The sequence below is a fragment of the Meleagris gallopavo genome, chromosome Z (assembly GCF_000146605.3).
Source record: "Meleagris gallopavo isolate NT-WF06-2002-E0010 breed Aviagen turkey brand Nicholas breeding stock chromosome Z, Turkey_5.1, whole genome shotgun sequence".
Taxonomy (NCBI): domain Eukaryota; kingdom Metazoa; phylum Chordata; class Aves; order Galliformes; family Phasianidae; genus Meleagris; species Meleagris gallopavo.
Genome location: NC_015041.2, coordinates 13,527,326 through 13,548,245, shown reverse-complemented (window position 1 = coordinate 13,548,245; position 20,920 = coordinate 13,527,326). Strand labels below are relative to the sequence as shown.

The window sequence follows — 20,920 nt, the reverse complement described above, 5'->3', positions numbered from 1 at the left end:
TTTTTTAACCAGTCAGAAAAATTGTTTGTTCAATAGCTCACATGGGGAAGTATGATCTAATCAGAGCATCTATTCCCATTCTAAAGAAAGGAAAATATCAGCTACCTATTCCCATTCTGAGCTGTTTTACCAGTCCAGATTCATCAGGATCTGTAAATAAAACACAGGGTGGGATACAGTGAATTGTCAGCCGTTCTCAGGCTAAAAAGTCCTAAGATCTGTAAGAAGGCTACTGTTGCTGTTGTAAGCATTTCTCTGTGTTGGATACATACATAGAAGGACATTGTCACAAGCATGGTATTAGAGGGATACAGCTACAAAACAGAAGGCTGAAGAAAACTATCTTTTTTGCCCCCATTATTCCTAAACAATGGAAAACTTTCTTTTTTAAGGTTACAAATTAGAATTGCTTTGCTGATGATAAGCTCTGGCTTTTGTTGATCAAACCTTAAGCTGGGAGTTCCTGTATTTTTTTTCCAGACATGTTCTCTTGAGACTCATGCTGCTCTTGCTTCTGCAGCAGTCACTGTTCCTGCTGCTAGTACTATTCCCACTGCTTCAGTGTTTCACAAAATGCCAGTTTTCTGGAGCTGGCTGAAATCCAGTCACTGATGCCTTGCACAGGGGCTTGCTACACTAGTGCTACTGCTAGAACAGTCCCATCCAGAGATTTAATTTCCTTGCGTTGAATTACACTTCTTCCCCTCAAACTGGAACAGAAAATGTTAACCATGTTTAAGAAAAGCATTCTGAGAGACCAATTAAGTGGACTGATTAAAAAAAGTTCTAATTTAAATCCTGCTGTGGTGTTTGTTTGTTTTCATGTTGATGCTCGTTTTCACCTGTTTTGGTGCTAGTCTTTGCAAGGCACCAAGTCCCAAGGTATGCCCTTGTTATACTCCTTCAGATTTCTTCTCTCTTGCAATAGGAGAGTTTGCACTTTGCTGAGAGCTGGGGCAAAGCCACATTGTGGCCCTCAGCTACTACTGACTTTATTTAGTTACTGCAGCCTAATAACTTTTCAGGTGGACACATCCCCCTTGGACAGGGTCCTGGCTTTGTGACCTACATAAAATTTTTTGTTGCAATCTGCACTGCGTTGTAACGCACAAAAAAGAAGCTGGCCAAGCACGTAAATACAGCTCAAGAAATACAGCACATACTCTTTCCAACAGCCATTTGATTTTTTCTTATAAGATTTTCTGCTTTTCCTCCTTTCAAAAAGGCAGTGCGTGCATTTGAAAGCAGCTCTGCTCCTGTGCAATACTTTTGTTTTGCTTTCAGTTAATGTTTGGATTATTGATCTTGCAGGGTCCCACACTGAACTGCCTACAGGTGAATACAACTGACTACTGATTGAGAGAGCATGTGATCCAGCAATTTGGGAATGGAACAGTAGTTTAGTTCGAGTTGGTACAAATCCCAGCCCTCCTGCTATCTCTGGGTACTGATGTTAGTCCGAGATTTCACCAGTTTCAACTCTTAGGTTGAGAGCTTGGAAGTTGTTATTTCTTTCAGAAATAAAGTCTTCTCAAAACAGAACATCATCTCTATTACAGAACTCAAGCACCAGCCTGTAGATTCTAATCAGTGGCAAATGCTCAGCCATTTGGAATTGCAATGATATGATTATTTCTTTCCTCTGCCATATTTATATAAGTGTAAAACACTTGTCAGCATCCAGAATAGCAGCATCACTTTAACAGTTATAGTCCAAAATCTGCAGTTACAAACGAATGAATTTTACAAAACGAAAGTTAAAACTTCCAGAAGATAGAAGTTAATATCCATCCCTATAATTAAAATGAGCTCATAGGCAGAGAAAAAAAAATAGTACACTCACTGAATTAATAAACAGTCCCACAAATGTCTGCATATTTTATGAGTTGCAGATGTGCATTTATATTTTAAACAAACTCCCATTAAGTACAACAAGGTTCTTCATATATTTTCTGCTTTCATGACAGAAACAGTTCTACAGAAAGACAGAGAACTTCTTTAAAAGCAATTATAAAGTGCATCTTGAGATATCCTTATGCATTTTGTACTATACACACAATATCCTGCACACAATATCCTATTCCAGTTTCTCTGTTTTGAAGAGTCATGTAGATCATTCCTATAAACACAGCATGAAAAGCTGGTTTTACTATTCACCTTCAGAGTTTTTAAAAAGATCACTGCAGAAAAATTTTTCTCCAGTAATATGTGTAGAACCATAGAATAAGGTTTAGTTGCTGTTGAGACTAGCAGAAGTCCAGAAATGACATTAAATTTATTTTAATTTCTAAAAGACTGTTTTAAACATCGAACAGAGCTCTTAAAACAGTGCTCAAATGCACAGTGCTTATTGAACAAATTCTGATTTATTGAAAGTAAACATTTACATTGGCTACAATGTTGTAACTGTTACAAATCTGGATAAAAGAGGCTTAAATAGCAATAGAAAGCAAGTGCAGTAAAAAGTGAATAGAGAAAATATTTGGCCTTAGTGATCTTCTGGCAGTATTTACATTATGTACATTCTGTTGAATATTTGTAGTAACTCTAAGGCACCATAGGCTAAATAGCAGGCGGCGGTACTATTTTGTGCACAGAATTTAATATATTTATTCAGAGAAAAAAAGGTTGTAGACTTAAAAGAAACATAGGCATATTTTATGTATACAGAAAGGAGTGGATGCTTCTTAAAATTCAAAGATACAATACATATTGGGTAAATATAAAATTATCTTCAGAACATTAAATTATATGTGTATAAGGACTGTTTTTACTGACTTGCTGGTAAACACTTAATGTAATCTACTTTTCAACAGCTTTTTCACACATTAGATACGCTGAACTAACTACTAATTTAATTCTATTTTGTTTTCTCATTACAAAAATCTTATACCTAGTATATCATACAAAACCCCAATGCAAAGTGTAATGGGCTGTAATATACATCATTGCCATTCCCTGGCAGACCAGGAACACCCAATGCGTCTGGCGTTCCTCACACCAGGGAGCAGCTCGGTATTTCACTCACCCGCTCATGGCAATGGCTGCTGCTGGGAGGCGGCCAGAACTGACCCCATGATGAGGGTGGAGCCCCGCACTTCACACCCGAAGTGTCCAAAGCCGAATCCAGAGATTCGATCCCCTTGTGACAGACAGCCTCGTGCACTGTACGTGACACTGCGCATGCAGAGAGCTGCCTTGCTTTAAATTTTATTTATTTATCCCCTCTGAGGTATGAGCTTACCTCTACTCCTCAGTGCTTTAAGGAATAAATTTGGTTATTAATACAGCCCTGGCTGACTGGACTCGAGATACCTTTCAAACCACTTTCAGCCCTACGCTTGTTTTATCCGCTCTGCCAACAAACGGCTTTGCTGTGCTCAACCCACGGGCCCATCTTTCCCCTTATGGTAGAACTAACGAGGCCAGCAGGACACCCGACCCACACTGCGGTTTGCACACGGCAGCTTTGTGCAGTGCTGCACCCTGCTACGCTCCACAAAAGAAGTGTAGGCCCTGTGAGGGCACAGCGAGGCTCAGCCCCGACCGCTGGGACCCCTCATGCCCTTTTCTCCCTGCCACACTCACCACCAAGATCTCTGCTGCTGCCTCACTCTCAGGTAGCAGAAGCCAAGCCAAGGCCTACCCAAGCATGGATCTTTCATGCTGATGCCAGTAGCTGCAGGCCATGGCATCAGAGGGCTGTAAAACACTTACCACAAGAGCCAGGAATTACATGTACAAAAAATACCTACATTTGTTCAAGGGCCTAACCCCCAGCACCTGCAGTGGGTGTTTAGTACAATGCAGGGTTAGACCCCAAACCTGCATGCTTTGAAAATGCTAAGATTACAGAGAGCTTTTGCTCTGACTGACCTTATCAGTCACAAAAAGTACTCTTTTTATTCGACTTTTATCTTCTACAACCAAGAAGAAATCCATTTTAGTTAATATAATGCTAAAGTCACTATACACTCTTCCTATATTTGTCTAATTTTTTTAGTTTCTTTTTAAATCATGATTCTCTTCATTTTGGTTAACTTACTTTTTTTTTTTCCACTTTGTACTTATCAATGTTGAAAGTATGTTAAATATTTCCAAAGTAGAAAGTTATTTATAAGCATAGTACAATTGAACTAAGCCCAAAGTCTTCATTTGGAAGTGATCTTCTGTTTGTATTAACAAAAGCATAATCTTAGCATTATTCAACAGATGCATTTTTAGTACCAACAGCTATAATATTAAAATTATACAGCATCAGTAACAGTTTTTCAAGGGCTTTAGAGAAAACACAAGCATAAACAATTCTGGTGTGATCAACTAGTTCCTCTAAAACATTAAGCAGAATATCATACAAATTGGCTATTATATGATTAGTAATGCAGAGCCAAATACTTAGGTGATCAAAACAGCTTAGCACTGCTGAAGAAAATAGTTATGCTGATCATATATTATATAAGAAAATAACCCAAGTTGCTTAACCCCTTGAATGCTAAATACTGAATTTCAAGAAAGATTTAAAAGCATCTTTTTTGATTCCTTTCTCAATGTTTAAAATACTTACAGAAGTACAAATAGGTCGATTTCTAGTTAGGGTGCAACATTAAAATATTAACATAATTTCTCCATCAAACCCTCAGATTTGTGTGTTTTTAATTTGGTGTGGGATGTAGAAATAAGTTAGAAAGTTCCATCTCAGGAACTCCCTCAGTTCCTCCATGCTGCACAGAGTCACAGCTTCATGGAGATTTCTACCAAGAAGAGTAATAGAGTCTGGGGCTCTTTTTTTCTCTGTGATTAAAAGCTATTTGTGAAAAGATTATATTTGTTTCAATTATTATTTGTTTAAATTTTGAAGTTTGCTACAGAAAGGCTATCTATTTTTGACTAACAAGTAAGTCCACACAGAACCTCCCCCTTTTCCTTAATCTTTAAAAAAAAAACAACAATAAGAACAGAGACTTCTATAGGGGAACAATCTGAAGACTTATTTTCACCTGTAAATGAAGTAACACCAAGAGGTTTCCCATTTTGGCTAATTAAAAAATTGACTGAGTTACTGTGTAGCAAGTGAATTGTGATAACTGTCATTTAATTCCATTGCTTTACTTGCAATACTGGGCTTGAGTCCTTGGAGATTGGCCTTCCAGATGGCCCAGTTCCCCCAGGCACAATACTGCTGCTTTGTTAGCCCCATCCTTTTTCCCCACCACACAAATGGGATTTGAGCTGCTAATGGTACGTTAGTGAATTGTAATGCCTATGCTCACCATTACTCTTGATCATCTTTTATTGTCCCCAGACTTCAGCCACTGCTCTCAAAGCTCCTTGAAGTATTGTTGCCACTCTACAGCAGCAAGGTCTTCTCATACAACTCTGAGCTCTGCTTTCCTTCACACTTCCCCTTTCTCTCTTCCATACACAACAGTATTTTGAGCAGTCTTAAAATTCGGCATATGTGTGTTTTTTCTCCCCTTTTCAGTACTTATGACAGTACTTATGAAGGCAAAAAGAAATGACAAGCAACTTGACATCACTGTGCAAAGCAAGATTAATTCACTGCCGTAGCTACACTCTTTGGTTTCTAAAGCTACACCTCTCAGCTTCTTCTAAAGTGGTTCACTTGTGACTCTGCTGCAGCTTCAAGGAACTAAGAAAATATGCCTGCTTATTTGGCTTCTCCAGTTTATACATGGTGATATTTTGTTATTTCCTAATTTTTTGAGGAGGCCTCTCATACTGGCAAACTGTAAGCCAAACAAGTCAATGCAGGACATCTTTGAGGTCTTTCTGTTCTGCAAAAAGAGAGCAATTTGGACATACTGCAGGACCAACTATGGAGGGATGGGCACAGGTTTTCAGCTCCACTTCTGAACAATGCTGATTTTGTGCAGCTACTCAAACTAATGCAGTCCTTATGTAGACTGAAATATTTCAAGAATTTTCTTTGTTTCAAGAATTTAACCAGTGTCTCAATATAAAAAATAACAATCAAGATACTGGTTTTCAAATGAGGGGTCTGCCAAATAAAGGTGAATGTCAAATAGCAAAAATTGAAGAGCAAAATGGGGCTTTGAAAAAAGATTTGTGTTGACAAGTCTGGATGTGAACCCAGAAAAACTGAGGTTCACAGCAAGCCTGGAACACATACAAAAAAAACCCAACATCTCCAGGTAAGTACAACAATACCATTTTACATGCAGGGCATTTCAATTGCAGCAAGTAATAAGGGAGGAGTAAATAAAGAATAAAGGAGTAAATGTGAACATAATCTTAATGCACTTCTATTTAAAAGAAAAACACTAACTGGGCCTCTGCTGTACTGCTATTTAACAAAGATAACTAGTAGAGAATTTAGGCTATTTTTACTTTTCGAGGCACCCTTTCTCAGGGCACAGACAGGCAAGTTGAATTGCTCTCCATATTTAAGGTGAGATGCTGCAGGATGGCTGCTGTGAGAGCTGCCCAGGGCACAGGATATGCTTTAGGCTTCGGACCCAAGTTGCCATTGTGCTTACTTGGGAAAAGTAGCTGCTAGTTCAAACACCAAAGATGTGAACGTGTTTGTTTTTCCTTAGGAATAAATTAATAAAAAGACTTTCACTTGGTGAAATCAGTATATTTTGTGTTTACGTTTCCTGATGTAAAAATAGCAATTAATCATGTTAAAGCTCTAATTTAGCAGGTACTTTTACCTATCTGGCTAAATTTAACCACAGAGTAATCTCACAGAAGTCCAGATGGAAAAGATAAAGGACCTTACTGATTTGAAAAAACTTACCAAATCTAGTATATAAAAACAAATTTGTAAGAAGAAAGTTAATAGCTTCTGGATTTCTGGATGTTTTCTAAGCTTGCCTAATTAAAAATTTTAATTGAGCTGCTGAGTGGATATGACGGTGTTTCAACATACATCCTCAGAGACATTAGTTTTCTTTGTTTCACACATTATGCCAAAACTGCACTGTTTTAACCTCTGATTCTAAATCCTGGCTGCACCTGTGTAAAATGAAATGAATTGAAGATAGCTGCAGGTAACCAATCTCTTTGATTTGACATGTTCCAGACAACACTTTATTGTGTTTAAATATGAGAATATTTTACTTACTGCAAAGTATCCTGCATAATACAAGTGCTCTGCTATATAATCTTCTCACTTGCACATAATTCAGTCATTCTAAATTTAAAAGACCAGTGTACAGTACTAAAACCTCCAACTGAATAATTTAATATAAAAATATCAGCACAAAACTCCTTTTTTTAAAGTCTGTTTATTGTGAGCAACCCAAATGCCTGTTTAATTATTGTTAGTTGTAGTATGTTAATCGACTTTGCACCCCAACAGTTGTTAATTCATACCATCTCAGGTATTTTGATGAGATAAGAAACACTAAGTAAGAAAACAGTAAGTATTCAAAGGGTTAATTTGCTTAGAATAATAATAATAATAATAAATTAGGGTTTTTTTTGCATCTTCTTCAGTTCAAAATCCAGCTTTGAGACTGAGGAAGGCTTCCAAACCACATCAATTAAGTAAGAGTGGTCCTTTTAACCAGTAGCAGTTTGATTGCCAATAACTCGAAGAATCTCTTTATGAATGCTCGGCTCCTGTGTATTTATACTTGTATCACCCACTTGACCATCTTCGTAACTAAAAAAAAAATGAAGAAAATAAAATCAAGTTAGTGTTTAAAACCATCCCAAATTCTGTTTTATTCAATAATCACCAGTATTCATTCTGGCTCTTAACAAGTTTACTATTAAAATGCTCTGCTGCAATTCATGGTTACAAGCAGACCCCATACTCAGGAATGTGGTAGGACTTCCATTGTCATTGGAACCCTGAGGCAACAATGCACTGGGACCCAAATGGAACTTCTGTGATGCCACCAGCAGAAGTGCTGGTAATGTGCTGAGGTTTGGATAGCAGCTCCCCTCTCTATGCATGTATAAAGGAATCACTGCACAAGGCTGATACCAAAGCATTTCACAAGCCACTGCAAAGCCTACAGTAACTAAACTCTTGTCGCAAAAGGGTCTCAGCTTATTGGTGACACCATGACAGCTTCAAGAATTTTCTCTTAAGGATAGAGCAATCCACTGCAAATCTCCAAGAATGACGAATCTGGAGTCTGTGTGTCTCTCCATTGGTTGGCATGACTCTTCTTGCAGGGCTGAAATCTGTGTCAATATATATTTACAAATCATAGCTGAGAGGAGAATGTTCACATCACAGATAAGAAGCCTTTTCTCAATAATTCCTTAGCTTTAAAACATACATGTGAATAGAATATTTTGCAATATATGGTCAAAGGTACAGCAATATAAGGTAATGCTTATGTGGGAAAAAAATCATTAATGCTCCATTCACTGCATTTAAAATGTCTACTAAATCTTTGCCACTAATATATCCATACATCACCTGAAATAAAGTATGGAGATGAATACAAGCTAGAGTGACACTTTAAAGAATTAGAAATAAATGTTTTCTATCTCTTTCATTTACAACTGTTGTCGGGAATGTGAGGAAAAAAAGGGCCTAGAAAAGACAGAACTTTAATTTTAAAATAATGTTTGTACTCACACAAAGAAAAACCTTGTACACACGTGATCTGTGTTGGGAACTACCCAAATCTCTCCATGTTTGTGCAGATCAGATGAGGTTATCACTGTAAAGAAAAGAATAAATTCTCTAGTGACCAAAACTCATCTGAAAGATACTGTTTTGAAACGTCCGCTTTTTTTACACGCTTTACATAGCTTTGTGCAAATTTTGAGTTTTGAGTATGTCTGTGGCCAAGTGTAGTCTTCAAGTTGTCTATCAGTAAAAAAAGGACATGAACAAGATTCTTCTTTCCAAAATACATTTTACTTTCCACATAAATTCTTGATGTATGAGAACCAGTTCTTAACTTACTGATTTAAAAAAAAAGTTGGCTTTTATGATCATCTGGTACTTTACATAAATAAAGTTCTTTGAAGAAGCAAGACCTGCTCTGTAGACCAGTAAACAGGAAAAGAGAAAAACTACATGCATTAAAAACTGATTTAAGAAGCACACAGGGCTGTTAAAAAGGATTTGAGTCAACTAATGTTTTTGGCACAGACATGTCTGTTTGATGGCGGCTGAGCCAATTCTAAGGCATGAAAGACAACACTTGAAGACACCTGAAACTGAGCTGGCAAATATTAGTGATTTGCTGTAATACCAAGTATTTTTAATAAGGTAAAATTATAATCAAATGGATGATGAATCCCACCAAAGCTTGTTCAGTGTTTAGAAAACAGCAATGTTATGCTGTTTAATGGCATAATCAAATCAATACATATGGAATCTTTCCATGAATCTATGCCTTAAAGATCTTCTATAAAATCTTCTATAAATACATTTAAGTGCTACCAGAAAGAAAAGTGCATATCCAATTTTACGTTATTTCTTCCATGAATGGTAACTTTTAAATCATAAGAGATAAAAAAATATATGTATGTATTTTACATAGGTGCATAAAAGTAGCTTGAATCTTAAAGTAACATCTTTGACACAGTGTCTTAGTTTTAACTTTTTAAAATAAACAAATGCTGAAAATGGAGGGCAAGTTAAGTTCAATATAATTTCTTTTAATGAGATTCATTATCAATTGCTCTTATTCAAATTCCCTAATGTGATATATGACAAAAAATAGCCAAGTCTCTCAAGAATAATGGCAATCATAAGCACTGGATTTTTAATTTTAAAAAAATTCTGAAGCACTCCAGAAGAACAGATTAGTTATCATATGAAAAACAAATTTGCCTGAGCAGTTAAAAATCATTTGAAAATTCAGTATGAAAGCTGTTGTTACTCAGAGTCACATGTTTTATGTATCCATTAGAAGCTTACAAGAAATCACTGTTTCAAATAAAGAACCTTGCTGGACAGACCAGATGATCAATCACAATACAGTCGATAGCAAGCCCTCTACTCTGAGGCCCTCCCCTGGAGGTGTTCAAGGCCGGGTTGCATTGAGCCCTGGGAGCCTGAGCTGGTGGGTGACAGGCCTGATTATGGGACTGGAGTTGGGTAGACCTGAAGTTGTCTTCCAACCTAAGCCATTCTACGATTCTATATTATGGTTATTACATAAATTTATGATTATTTTTGTGATTATTATGATTATAATGACTATTATTATGATTATTACATAAAAATTCAACATGTATTATACTTCTTGTTTGAAGAAGGAAATATTTTCAACAGAAATACAAAGGTCAGCTGCTAACAAGTATACTCATATGCCTACCAATAGTTCCTTGCTTAAACCAACCAATACTGGAACTAAAGGTCACACTGACTTACATTCAGTATAACCGTGCTCATGACTAGAACAGTTTTTCAAGGGCTTTCAGCTTACCTTCACATAAGGCTATGCATTTTAAGTTACGGCTTTGCAAAAATTGTGACTGTTGTCCTTTCTTCTGTGACTGAGATGTAAAAACATGAGAAAACTTAATTATTGCTGTAAGACAAACAGTGGAAAAGTCGCAAAGGAGAGAGCTGCTATTTTCAATGATTTATTCATAAACAAAGATAGTCTTTCTATAACATTTCTGTTTTATTTCTAAATGTAACAGAATTTCTAAAATTTTTATGAGGGGGGATTATCATAGGAAAGGTTTGATTTCTTTTATCCAGAAAGAAAAATTCCTGATTATGCAAGGATGAATTTTACTGATAAACACTGACTGCAATCAGTGAATCAATCTTACCAATAGACAAATTGACAGCAGAAAAACAACAAAAACAACAACAACAAAACCAAAGTGATTTAATCAGTGATTCTTCGGCCACTTGGTTTATTTTCATGCTTTACTGGCCACCTAAATTTCAAAGGGTTCTGCCCTTATATGCCAGTTTTTACCTAAAGCCAGATTATTCTGTAGTTTTTGTGTGTTAGAGACAGATGTCATATTTTTTTCTCAACATTTAGTTCTACATGTAATTTCTACAGGCTTGCTTTAAATAAAGCAGAATTCTAAACTGTGGAAAAATAAAACCAAAATCTTACTAGCCATCAGTGAAATCCTGTGCTCATTTTCCAAAAGTAGCTGCTCTTAACTCCTTTTGCAACATTGTTCAGTAAAAATTCCAGAGCTCAGAAAGCAAAGGCTTGTTAAAGGTCATAATGATATCTGTGTTCTGTTCTCATTCTCTTCCCAAATTCTTCTGGTTGGAAAAGAAGAGCACTGGGACCTGTAGTATACTCCATAAATTCTTAGAGCAGTTGGACTGTATGTGATGAGTGCAGTATTTTGACTTGTTGATTTCATTTACTAAAACCATTAGCTTTCACAACAGAAATATTGCCTTCTTTTCAAATACCAGGTTCCCAGAATAAAACCATAAATCTTCCAGAGATGACTGGTATACTACTGTACCTGTGATGTGTTGCTGCCCTTACTGCTTGAAGCTGGTTCATCTTTAGCTGACACCTTCTGCTGCTTCTTGTTCATCCCTAAGATACAAAAATAATGTAAAATCCTCTGCCATATAAATACAACTGTAAGGAAAATTAAATATGGATAATGCAACAGGTGGCATGGTCAAAATTACAGTTCTTTGCATTGCAGACAGAAAGCTAGTTAACTTTGCCAGAAAATAATTCAATTTAATCCTGTAAATTACTCATATATCAGCATATGTTGCAAAGACATTAAGCCAAGTTAGCACTAAGAAGGTATGAAGGTAGATAAAAATGATCACAAATGCCACTGAATGTTCTTAGGTGGTTCCTTAACAGACTGCACTTTAACATGTTTCAACCTAACAGACCCTACTGAAGCCGAAGGAACAGTTTCATTTATTTAGAGTAGGATAGTAAAATCCTACCTTAGATGAACTTCAGATACTCATCTAGAATATTTTATTTAGTTCTAGTAAAAGTCTAAATAATTTTCAGTAATACTTAGTTTATATAAAAGTAGTTTTAAAGTCTCCCTAGGTTAAATTATATATAGGTGAATCTATTAAAGTATTGGTCATTCAATTTGGATCCAATTTCCTTCTCAGAAATTTCAACTCCTATATTCGTGCCTTAGATCTCATTTATATTCTTCTTGGTAGTTTATATAACATTCCTGTGTGGTACATTATTACAGGCTTCCTTTAGTTTCCACTACTCCATATTTCTTGACAATTTGCAAATACACACCAGATTATGCTGAACTTTATGCCGGTGAAGTAATAAGGAGTGGAAGGTCCTCCGTGTTTTTTTAGTGTTATAAAATATTACATATTTTAATTAATATTACATATTTAATAGGTACACAGGTTTTCTTTCTAGAAGAGACTAGATGGAAGGCATCAAGGTAGAGAGAGGAGAAAAAACACTGAAATTCACAGATCAATGCTGTACAAAAAAAAAAGTTACTTTCTTAAATGATAATTCTGCAATCAGCACTTTCAGTGAGCCCTAAAAAGCTCCCATACTTGTGTAATCTCTAAGAAGCTAAAAGTGCATTTAGAAATTACTAATACTGAAACTCAATAAGCAGCAGTAAAAAATTCTGAGCTCTAGAAATGAATTGTGACATTACCTAAAAATCCAAAGAAATCAAAAAGCATAACTAACATTTTCAGAATTAAATTTATCTACATGCAGAAAAACTCACATTCAACTATACCAACAGTTTTACATGAGAGGAAATGGTAAACATAACATAAGAAAAAAAGTCACAGCATTTTAAAATCTTCACAAAAGTTTCTTAATACAGACATTGGTACACAATGTACCTGTTATGCTTCTATTTATGATTCTAAGATGAAAAGCTCTGCATGGCTTACTTCTGGATTCACAAGTGGGACAAATTTGTCCCCTTCTGTTCTAATGCTAAAATGGACACACGGTCCATTATTTTCTATGTATGTTTGACGTATCACACTTGGGAACATTCTTAAACACATACAGCTGAACATGTGTTTTGACGAATATTTGTTGGGTCAGATAAGTTCCTAAAAGCCTATAAATCCATAATAATAGATGAACTTAGGTAGATACTGACAAAAAATAAATCATCACATTGGATTTCCACTGTATGGTCAAGACCTGCTCCATTACAAACAGCATTCAGCTTTAGTTACTACTTATTTCAAGTAGAGCTTCAAGACACTCATCACCTTCAAAAATGAGGACAGCTGTTTAATAAGGGAAATCTAATTAATTCAAAAAAGACAATCTAATCTTGGACTACAGAATTTACTACGGTGTCATAAAAAGCAAAACTAGTAAGAAAAGTAATAGACTGAGATATCCCCCTATGTCTCAACTCTAGAATGATTTATAAATATCACCTGAGTAACCAAATGATATGCTTGACAATGGACTAAGGTAGATGCCGCTTCCAAACATTGCACCATGGAGCTGAAAGAGAGAACAGAACAATTGCTTAGCATCTGGATAAAAAAAATAATGATTTGCGCAAGTCTTGATGTAGATGAGTTACCATTCATTAGCATCAATTTGTTGATTGGTAATAAATGGTGTTCGAAGTTGTCTAAAAAAGTAAATAAATGTATGAATATATGACTAAAATACCACACATTCTAGAAACTGTGTCCAAGGTTGCAAGGATAATTTTAGGCAGTCTTTGGGAGTCTTTGTGAATCACTTTTGAAGGAACTAGATCCAGAAGGTTTTTCCAAACTATGCCTGCTGGACTGGATATGCCAACAATCTAATTATAGCTATTTTTTTTCCTAAGTTAAGAAACGAAGAAATGGTGAGGAAAGTGCTTATTTGCTAATATATATATAATAAAAAATCATTTTTGCGTTCAGGCAGAGCACTGGAAGGATGATTTCAACCAAGCTTTTGCCTAAGCCTATTCAACCATACATATCCCATCACTTCAGAACAGTTCTTTAGCCACAGAGTTATATGTCTGAAGATGAGAGGTAAGGGAAGACTTTTCTTCACCAGCATAACTGGCTTAAGTCATAGTGCTTGGGCTAAGCAACAAGACAAGCATGTTTTATTAGCCATTTTCTTTTCAGGGAAGTAGGAAGTACAGTTTCTGCTTTTCATCCAGGTTCTGACTGCCTTAAGTAGATAAGCCTTTAAAGAAGCCACAAAAAGTAGTTGTTGCAGCTCATGTGAGAAACCAGGGCATCTCCTGCACAGATAGATGTTATGATCATTGGGCTTCAGAGTTACTCTCACCCTTATTTCTTTCCTCTGACCCCACAGTATTTACACTATGTCTGCAATGTACCAGAACTCCCATTGGTATGCATTGTCACTTTTCCAGACTGTATGGTGTTGTATGGGATCCCTGGTAAGTAGATACTTTTCCTGACTGATTGTTATTGGGATAAACAGAATTGGGATAAACAGAGTGAACTGGGCTAATGGTATAGCTTAGTCATGTGAGAGATCTAAAAATGATGACATATGTGAAACAGATTTGAATGAACTGCTTTTTCCTCAATATCTTAAGCCCGAATCAAAAATAAGCACAAACAAAATGGTTTACTCTGGTGAATTTTTGAGTCTAAGTTGTGCTTTCTTGGTGATGTATATTTGAAAGATGCTAATAAAAACACCCAAACCACTAGAAGAAATAGCAGAAATTTCCAGTCCCTTTTTTAGTGTTTCCTGCTCCCTAATCTTTGGTCAGCACCCTTAGGTCTCCCTCAAAGGTATCAGGATCGTGGATTCATCTCTGGGGAACATCTGATGTTAAAACACACTGAATTGCATTCCTCTAGGCACCTCTCATACTGCCTACTTTCCTCTGCAGTACTGTTCTCTTCGTGGTTCAACCTAAGAAACCAAAGTGAAGTTTTCTCCATAGATCCCTCCTTGCCAGTACACTCATATTTCCTTCCCAAGAAAATGAGAAGAGGGAAGGAGACACTGTAAGCTTGGCTTCTGCAAATTGAGTGTGCTCTGGGATCCTGTAATAAAGGTGTGCCTCACATTCTAGTCTTTGAGATTGCTTTTAAGCAGTTCCGAGCTGAGCCTCGTGGAGGTGCTGCTCTGCAATGTAAAAACGAAACACTGCACTGATTCCACTGATACGGTTTTAAAGCCATTTTAGCAGACACATTATTTAATTTTAATTGCTTCATAAAATTAGCTTTATTATTATTTATTATTAGGAAACATAAGGATATTTGCCACCAATATGACTACCATAAATACGCCCACTGAAAATTCACCTGATTTTAATATATAATCAAACATACACAGGTTAGCTAAAGTCTATCTAGATTATTCACCTGCAGCCTCGTATTGGAAGCAACAACTAAGCCGTTTCTCAGGATAGAATGCCAATTTTCAATGTGTGAACCACTGAAAAAGTAAAAGAGAAAATGTTAAAATCTACAGTGCAAAATTCAAAATGAAATCATTAATCCTTTAAAGCAGTACATTCACAGCTGGAGACCTCAAATGGCAAGAAGAAAAAAAAAGACAGTGTGGCATTTTGATAACCTTTGATTAATACAAACATATGGACTCACTGAAATGCAAAGGTACTTCCATAAAGGTTTTTAGCAGCTCGGAAATTGGATTCTTTGGCTGGTGGACTGCTGAGAAGCAGGAACTGGTGTGGAGTGTGCATAAACTTTAGTTGCTGCAAAATATAATAGTGCATACGTGAAAAGAAGCTGATGAATACAATAGCATCGTATTTCCAGAATGGTAGTTCTTAATATACCAAGTTATTTTGCACACTGCTAACTAAGACTATGTCTATATACCAAGAACTAAGTTGAAACTGGTCTAATTACCATAGCTTTTATCTGAAATCAAACACAAAAACAGTTTTTGGTTTATGAAACATACGGAAGTTTCTGAAACAGACTTCAGCATACTATGTCTCTAGTAAGGTAATTAAATTGAACAATTCTCATGGTATTTTGATCAAAGCTGTCTTTGAATTAAGGTTCAGATTTGAAAGGCTGCAGATTACTACACCCTTAATAGGAGTATCAGAGCCAAAGATACTCAGAAACGAATCTCAGCACCACCCGTCTAAAATGTCAGAGCTATGATGTTTTTATAGTATGCTCATATGTGGTTCTTCTGATGGATGTAGTTTGCCTGCACTGCTTTTCATACAATTCTATGTCTGTTATTCTAAATGGCAATGGCAATACTCCAAATGGTAACAAAAACAGTGAAGTTCTCATCCAATCTCAGATGACTCTAAGGTAGACATTTGTATTTGAGCTAAAATAGTCTTTTTTTGACTATAATTTGTTTGACCTGTTTTAGATATTCACAATATGATACTATAAGTCATAACTCAAAACTGTCTGTTTCTCTCCACTGTCTATTAATGGAGTCCATGAAACCGGTTTAAACATGGACGTTTACATTTGGCCAGGACTCTCATTTATGCTAATGTGAGATGTGAGAAATGAGAAAATAAGGCACAGACACTTACCCTATTCACTGGTAGCTTCACAATATGTGATCTGTTACTAGAAATAACCCTAAAAGAAGAAACAATTATATGCACTAGATATGATAAACGGCAGAACTTTCCCTCTAAAAAACATAATGCATAGCCAAAACAAAGCATGAGGCTGCAGGCTTTTGAACCTATCAGATTAAAGCAGACTACATCTTGGCTACAAAGTCAGATCTGAAGCAGTAAAATAAGCTAGTCTTTCCACTGTTTTCGGACACTCCAGGTAAGATCCAGAAATAGTTCAGGAACAAAGCAGTTGCAAATGTTAGCTCTGGCATTAATTCTTAGGGTGAGCTTAGAAATTAAACTGGTGAAGGAATTATTCATTCATCTTGGCAAGTCAATAATTATCATGCCATGTAAGTCAATTTTATACCATTGTAGAAGAGGATGTGCAAGTGGGTCTTGTTTATCCATCTGCTTCTTTATTTCCAAGTAAGGTGCCTAGAAAACAGTAATTACATTCTTTATGCTGGTTGAAATCATAAAGTTAAATTTTTTACGTTACATCGTCTGTGACTTCATCTATAAAAATGAATACATGGGACTCATTATTAGGCTTAAATCACAGCTTTGGTGACATTTAGCACTATACAGTTATAAATGTGTTCTGACAACAAGAAAAATTAATAAAGCAATTATTTTCCCTGGAGTAAAATAATAAGCATATAATTAGCATCGAAAAGAGTGTATTATAAAAAACATTGGTGATCTCAGGAACAACAGCAAAACATATGCACTAATGTTCAGCTCTTGGACTAATAACATCACAAAATCAAGTATCTCGAAATACCATAAAATCCCAAATTAATCCACATTTTTTTAAATCCGTTTCATGATAAAAACTGTTAAATACTGTTAGAAGCTTATATTTCCCCTGAAGACATTTCTTGATTTCTATCACAGTGCAAAGTACTCATTTAAAAACCTTCGGTCCAATAGTTATTTTAACGTTGAAAGAAGTAAAATGTTGCTTACTTTAGGAGATATTATAAAAACTAAGAAAAAATACGTAAGAAAATACCATTGTTATTTTCAATGTGTTTTACTGCTTTCTATACATCATTCTGCATTCCATATTTTCAAAGTACAAGTACATACAAAATACGATTTATAAAATCTTGTGAAATTACATTTATAAAACAGTTGGAAAAGCAAGATGTATGTGAGAGATTTCAATAAGCAGTTATACTTAGAGGGTCTGTTTGGGAAATGAATTGTTACAGTAAATATAAGAATAGCTATCAGATTCAGTCCTACTGTGAATATTGAGAAATCGTATGATAGTGATCCCAAGAGACCCAATGTTCCTAGTTCCCATCCATACTGAGCTGAACAAGTGTTTTGTTGTATCAGAAATAAAGCTATAATTCAGAGCATCATCACAAAATCAATTTCTTTTGCCTTGGAAACAAAGAGACACAGTTTGATATTCCCAGAAATGCAGCAGTTGGTGATAATCTTGTTAAAAAGTCCCAATCTGCTGTTATCTCTTATTTAAACTTAAATAAAACACTTAAATTAAAGACTAGAATTCTACTTTATCACTTCAATTTCATTGCCATTATGGATACTGTAGTTTGATATTTTTAGCACAAATTTTAGCTCTACAAAAAAGGACTCATCCTATCACCTTTCCCATCCATCACAGACTCATATAAATATTCTCCTAGTTCTAGAAACAGCTGTTATGTTATGTAAACATTTTTAAACTCACCTGTGTCATCTCTCTAATAGAAGTTATACTATCCAACGCTTTCATGACTCGGTCATAATTCTTCTTCTGATGTAAAATAAAATAAGAAAATACATTAAGACTATTGGTCTTTAGTAGTACAAAACCCTCAATTTTTTTGATTCTGTATAAAATCAAAGTTAGAATGAATGTTCAGTAAACCAATTGTTTTGTATTTTTTAAGCAAGTTTCCTTCCACTTTATTCATGTACAGATTTTTTCATTCATAGTGCAGGAAAACTACAGGAAAAAAAAATATTACCATGATGATTGTTCTTTGAATGTCACTAGACTCAAGCATACAACAAGGTAACTCACTTAAAAGATCTGGTCACTTTTTAAACAAATATTTGTAGCTACATATAGGCACTGCCAGTTACTCAGATAATGAGCTGCTATTAAGTACGCAATTAACAAACACTGCTAAATAAAATGCTAAATAAGCAGATGAATTTACTTTGCTAACAGATTTATAAAACATCAGAGGTTGTCCAGCTGTTTCTCTGCTCTGCCTTGCCTGACTCTGACCTTTGCCTGCGCCCTGCCTGGGAACAACCAACAGGGAATTCCATCTTTTCTGAGCAGATGAGCTTGACACTGTGTGCTTCATCAGCTTCACAGGCCACATCACTTTTGGGAACCTCACTGCACCTTCACTTATCTTTGGGTCTAGCCAACCCCTGCCCAGAGGCTTTCACCTCATTCATACTGGCAAGAAGCTGGGAGGAGACAGAGTGGGCCACGCCTCCTTGGGCCCTCCTTGCTCCTCTCCCATCATGGCTGTGATGAACTGATGTTTGGACTAGATCATCTTACAGGTCTTTTACATTTTCCAACCTTTAATGATTCTACGATGAGCTTTCACCTTTCTTACACCACTTTACACCCTTGCCCTGTCCAAGCTACCTGTCTCCTTATCAGCCTCTTTGTCAATTCTGCCTGTGTGCTACAGATTATACTCACCCCTTCCTCTGAGGAAGAATCACTGCTAGTTGGCCTTTGTTCAGGAAGTGAAATGCATCCCCATATAGGACATCCAAAGTCCCCATTTACACCCTTGAGGAGGGCTCAGGTAATCTATATTGGGTTCACAGCTTTCCTAGGGCTTCCCTGAGAGGCAGCATTTGCAGCTTGAGGAGCAAACAATCTAAATTTGACAGTTGTACCAAATTCTATTCTTGTGTCCAATATCTGCCAAAATTCAGTTTAAGGGCAACAGTTTGCAGTGGGAAAGTGAGATGACAATAATAACCACTTCATGAATAACAAGCTAGACTAAAAATCTCTGTCGCCTACATCTCCTAAAAGCAATCTTTCTCTGGGTCCAATGTGTACATTGAGAGAAAGACACAAAAGAAAAAAAAACAAAAACAAAAAAACAACATTTTCTCAACTACAATTAGTATCTTAAAATAAGTTTTTGGCTTCAAGACTTCATAACTTTAAACAGAATTTACAGTTTATTTGTAAACACCTCAGAGATGACTAAAAAAAAAGTATTGAGTTCTGAAAACAATCACATGCTTACATTATATGCTGGAGTTACACTTTTCTAGTAAAGGACCCTCCAGAATAAGGCTTGCTTTGAAACCTAAGAAATGATTAAAACCAAACTGTGACATAATCAAAGATAACTACTTACCCTAGGGTTAAAGGCCAGCATCTGAGGATCATTAGGATCAACTACAGAAGGATATGGCTCAAAAATAACAACTTTCCTAGGTGACTCTAATGCAGACCGACACATTGATACTAATAGATCAACTACCTAGAGATGAAGAAAAAAAAATTATTCAATATATTTACTTTCTTATTGTAATATCCAGTCTTCTTTATTCTATACATTCTAGAAATACCCTATTTCATTACTAATTATATCATCCAAACCACGCCATTGACAAGAAATAAGTATGACTGCCACTCTTCCACTGACCTCAAAAGGCTTTGGGTCTAAACCAGGTATATTATTCCAGGTGCATTAGTAAGACCAGTATCTGGTCTTAAGTATACTAGATACATTCCTTGTAGTCCTGCTTTTTCTCTTGTCCATGTGCTAATACCTGGATTAAATTCATTCTTCGGGGAAATGAAGTCACGCTAGATCTGTGTAGCCTTGTGTAGTAAACGTCAATGAAGAATGCTGCTCAAGAAAGAGGAAGGGTTTGTGAATCTGTACCACTGCCTTCTGTTCTTCTGAACATTGTAATCATAGAAACACTAGTAAACACTGCTTCTGCTAAATCCAGAACAGTGCTGTGATTTAAAAGTCATTTGCACAACTCCTACTAGGAGTCCAGTTCTTCTTTTTCTTTCTGTAATACTTAACTATCACATCATCATCATATCCTCCATTATATTTGAAAAGTCGTGGCTGTCACGTGAAGTCCTGGATGACTGGAAGAAGGGTCACGTCATGTCACTCCCATTTACAAGAAAGGGAGCAAGGAGGACCCTGGGAACTACAGGCTGGTGAGTCTCACCTCTGTGCCTGGGAAGATCATGGAACAGATCCTCCTGGATAACATGCTTGATCACATGACAAATGAGCGTGTGATCTAAGACAGCCAGCATGGCTTCACCAAGAGAAGGTCATGCTTCACCAATCTGGTGGCCTTCTATGATGGAGTGACGGCATTGACGGACAAGGGAAAGGTGACCAATGTCATTTATCTGGACTTGAGCAAGGCCTTTGATATGGTCCCCCACCACATCCTTATCTCCAAATTGGAG

The 20,920-nt window shown here is 36.2% G+C and overlaps 1 protein-coding gene across 2 annotated transcripts; it reads right to left on the bottom strand.

Moving 5' to 3' along the window:
• Positions 1-4,045: 4,045 nt before the first annotated feature.
• Positions 4,046-19,979, bottom strand: LOC104914869 (protein mono-ADP-ribosyltransferase PARP8). 2 transcript variants are annotated; one of them, XM_010725399.2, is made up of 11 exons: positions 19,833-19,979; positions 18,173-18,238; positions 16,832-16,899; positions 16,429-16,477; positions 15,500-15,612; positions 15,257-15,329; positions 13,328-13,397; positions 11,416-11,492; positions 10,392-10,461; positions 8,585-8,669; positions 4,046-7,651 (listed from the first exon to the last, which is right to left on the bottom strand). In XM_010725399.2, the coding sequence occupies exons 1-11, from the start codon at positions 19,935-19,937 to the stop codon at positions 7,549-7,551; spliced, it is 879 nt and encodes a 292-aa protein (XP_010723701.1). In that variant the 5' UTR covers positions 19,938-19,979; the 3' UTR covers positions 4,046-7,548. The 2 variants fall into 2 exon arrangements, with proteins under 2 accessions (XP_010723701.1, XP_019465930.1); XM_019610385.2 differs by lacking the exon at positions 19,833-19,979 and adding an exon at positions 18,719-18,847.
• Between the last annotated feature and the right edge of the window lie 941 nt (positions 19,980-20,920).

Coding starts and splice junctions, on each gene's coding strand:
- LOC104914869 (XM_010725399.2), bottom strand. CDS start 19,937: ATGTGTCGGTCTGCATTAGAGTCACCTAGGAAAGTTGTTATTTTTGAG. Junction 16,478..16,831: donor GCACATCCTCTTCTACAATG/GTATAAAATTGA, acceptor TTCTTCTTTTAG/GGTTATTTCTAGTAACAGAT. Junction 11,493..13,327: donor CATATCATTTGGTTACTCAG/GTGATATTTATA, acceptor TTTGTATCTTAG/GGATGAACAAGAAGCAGCAG.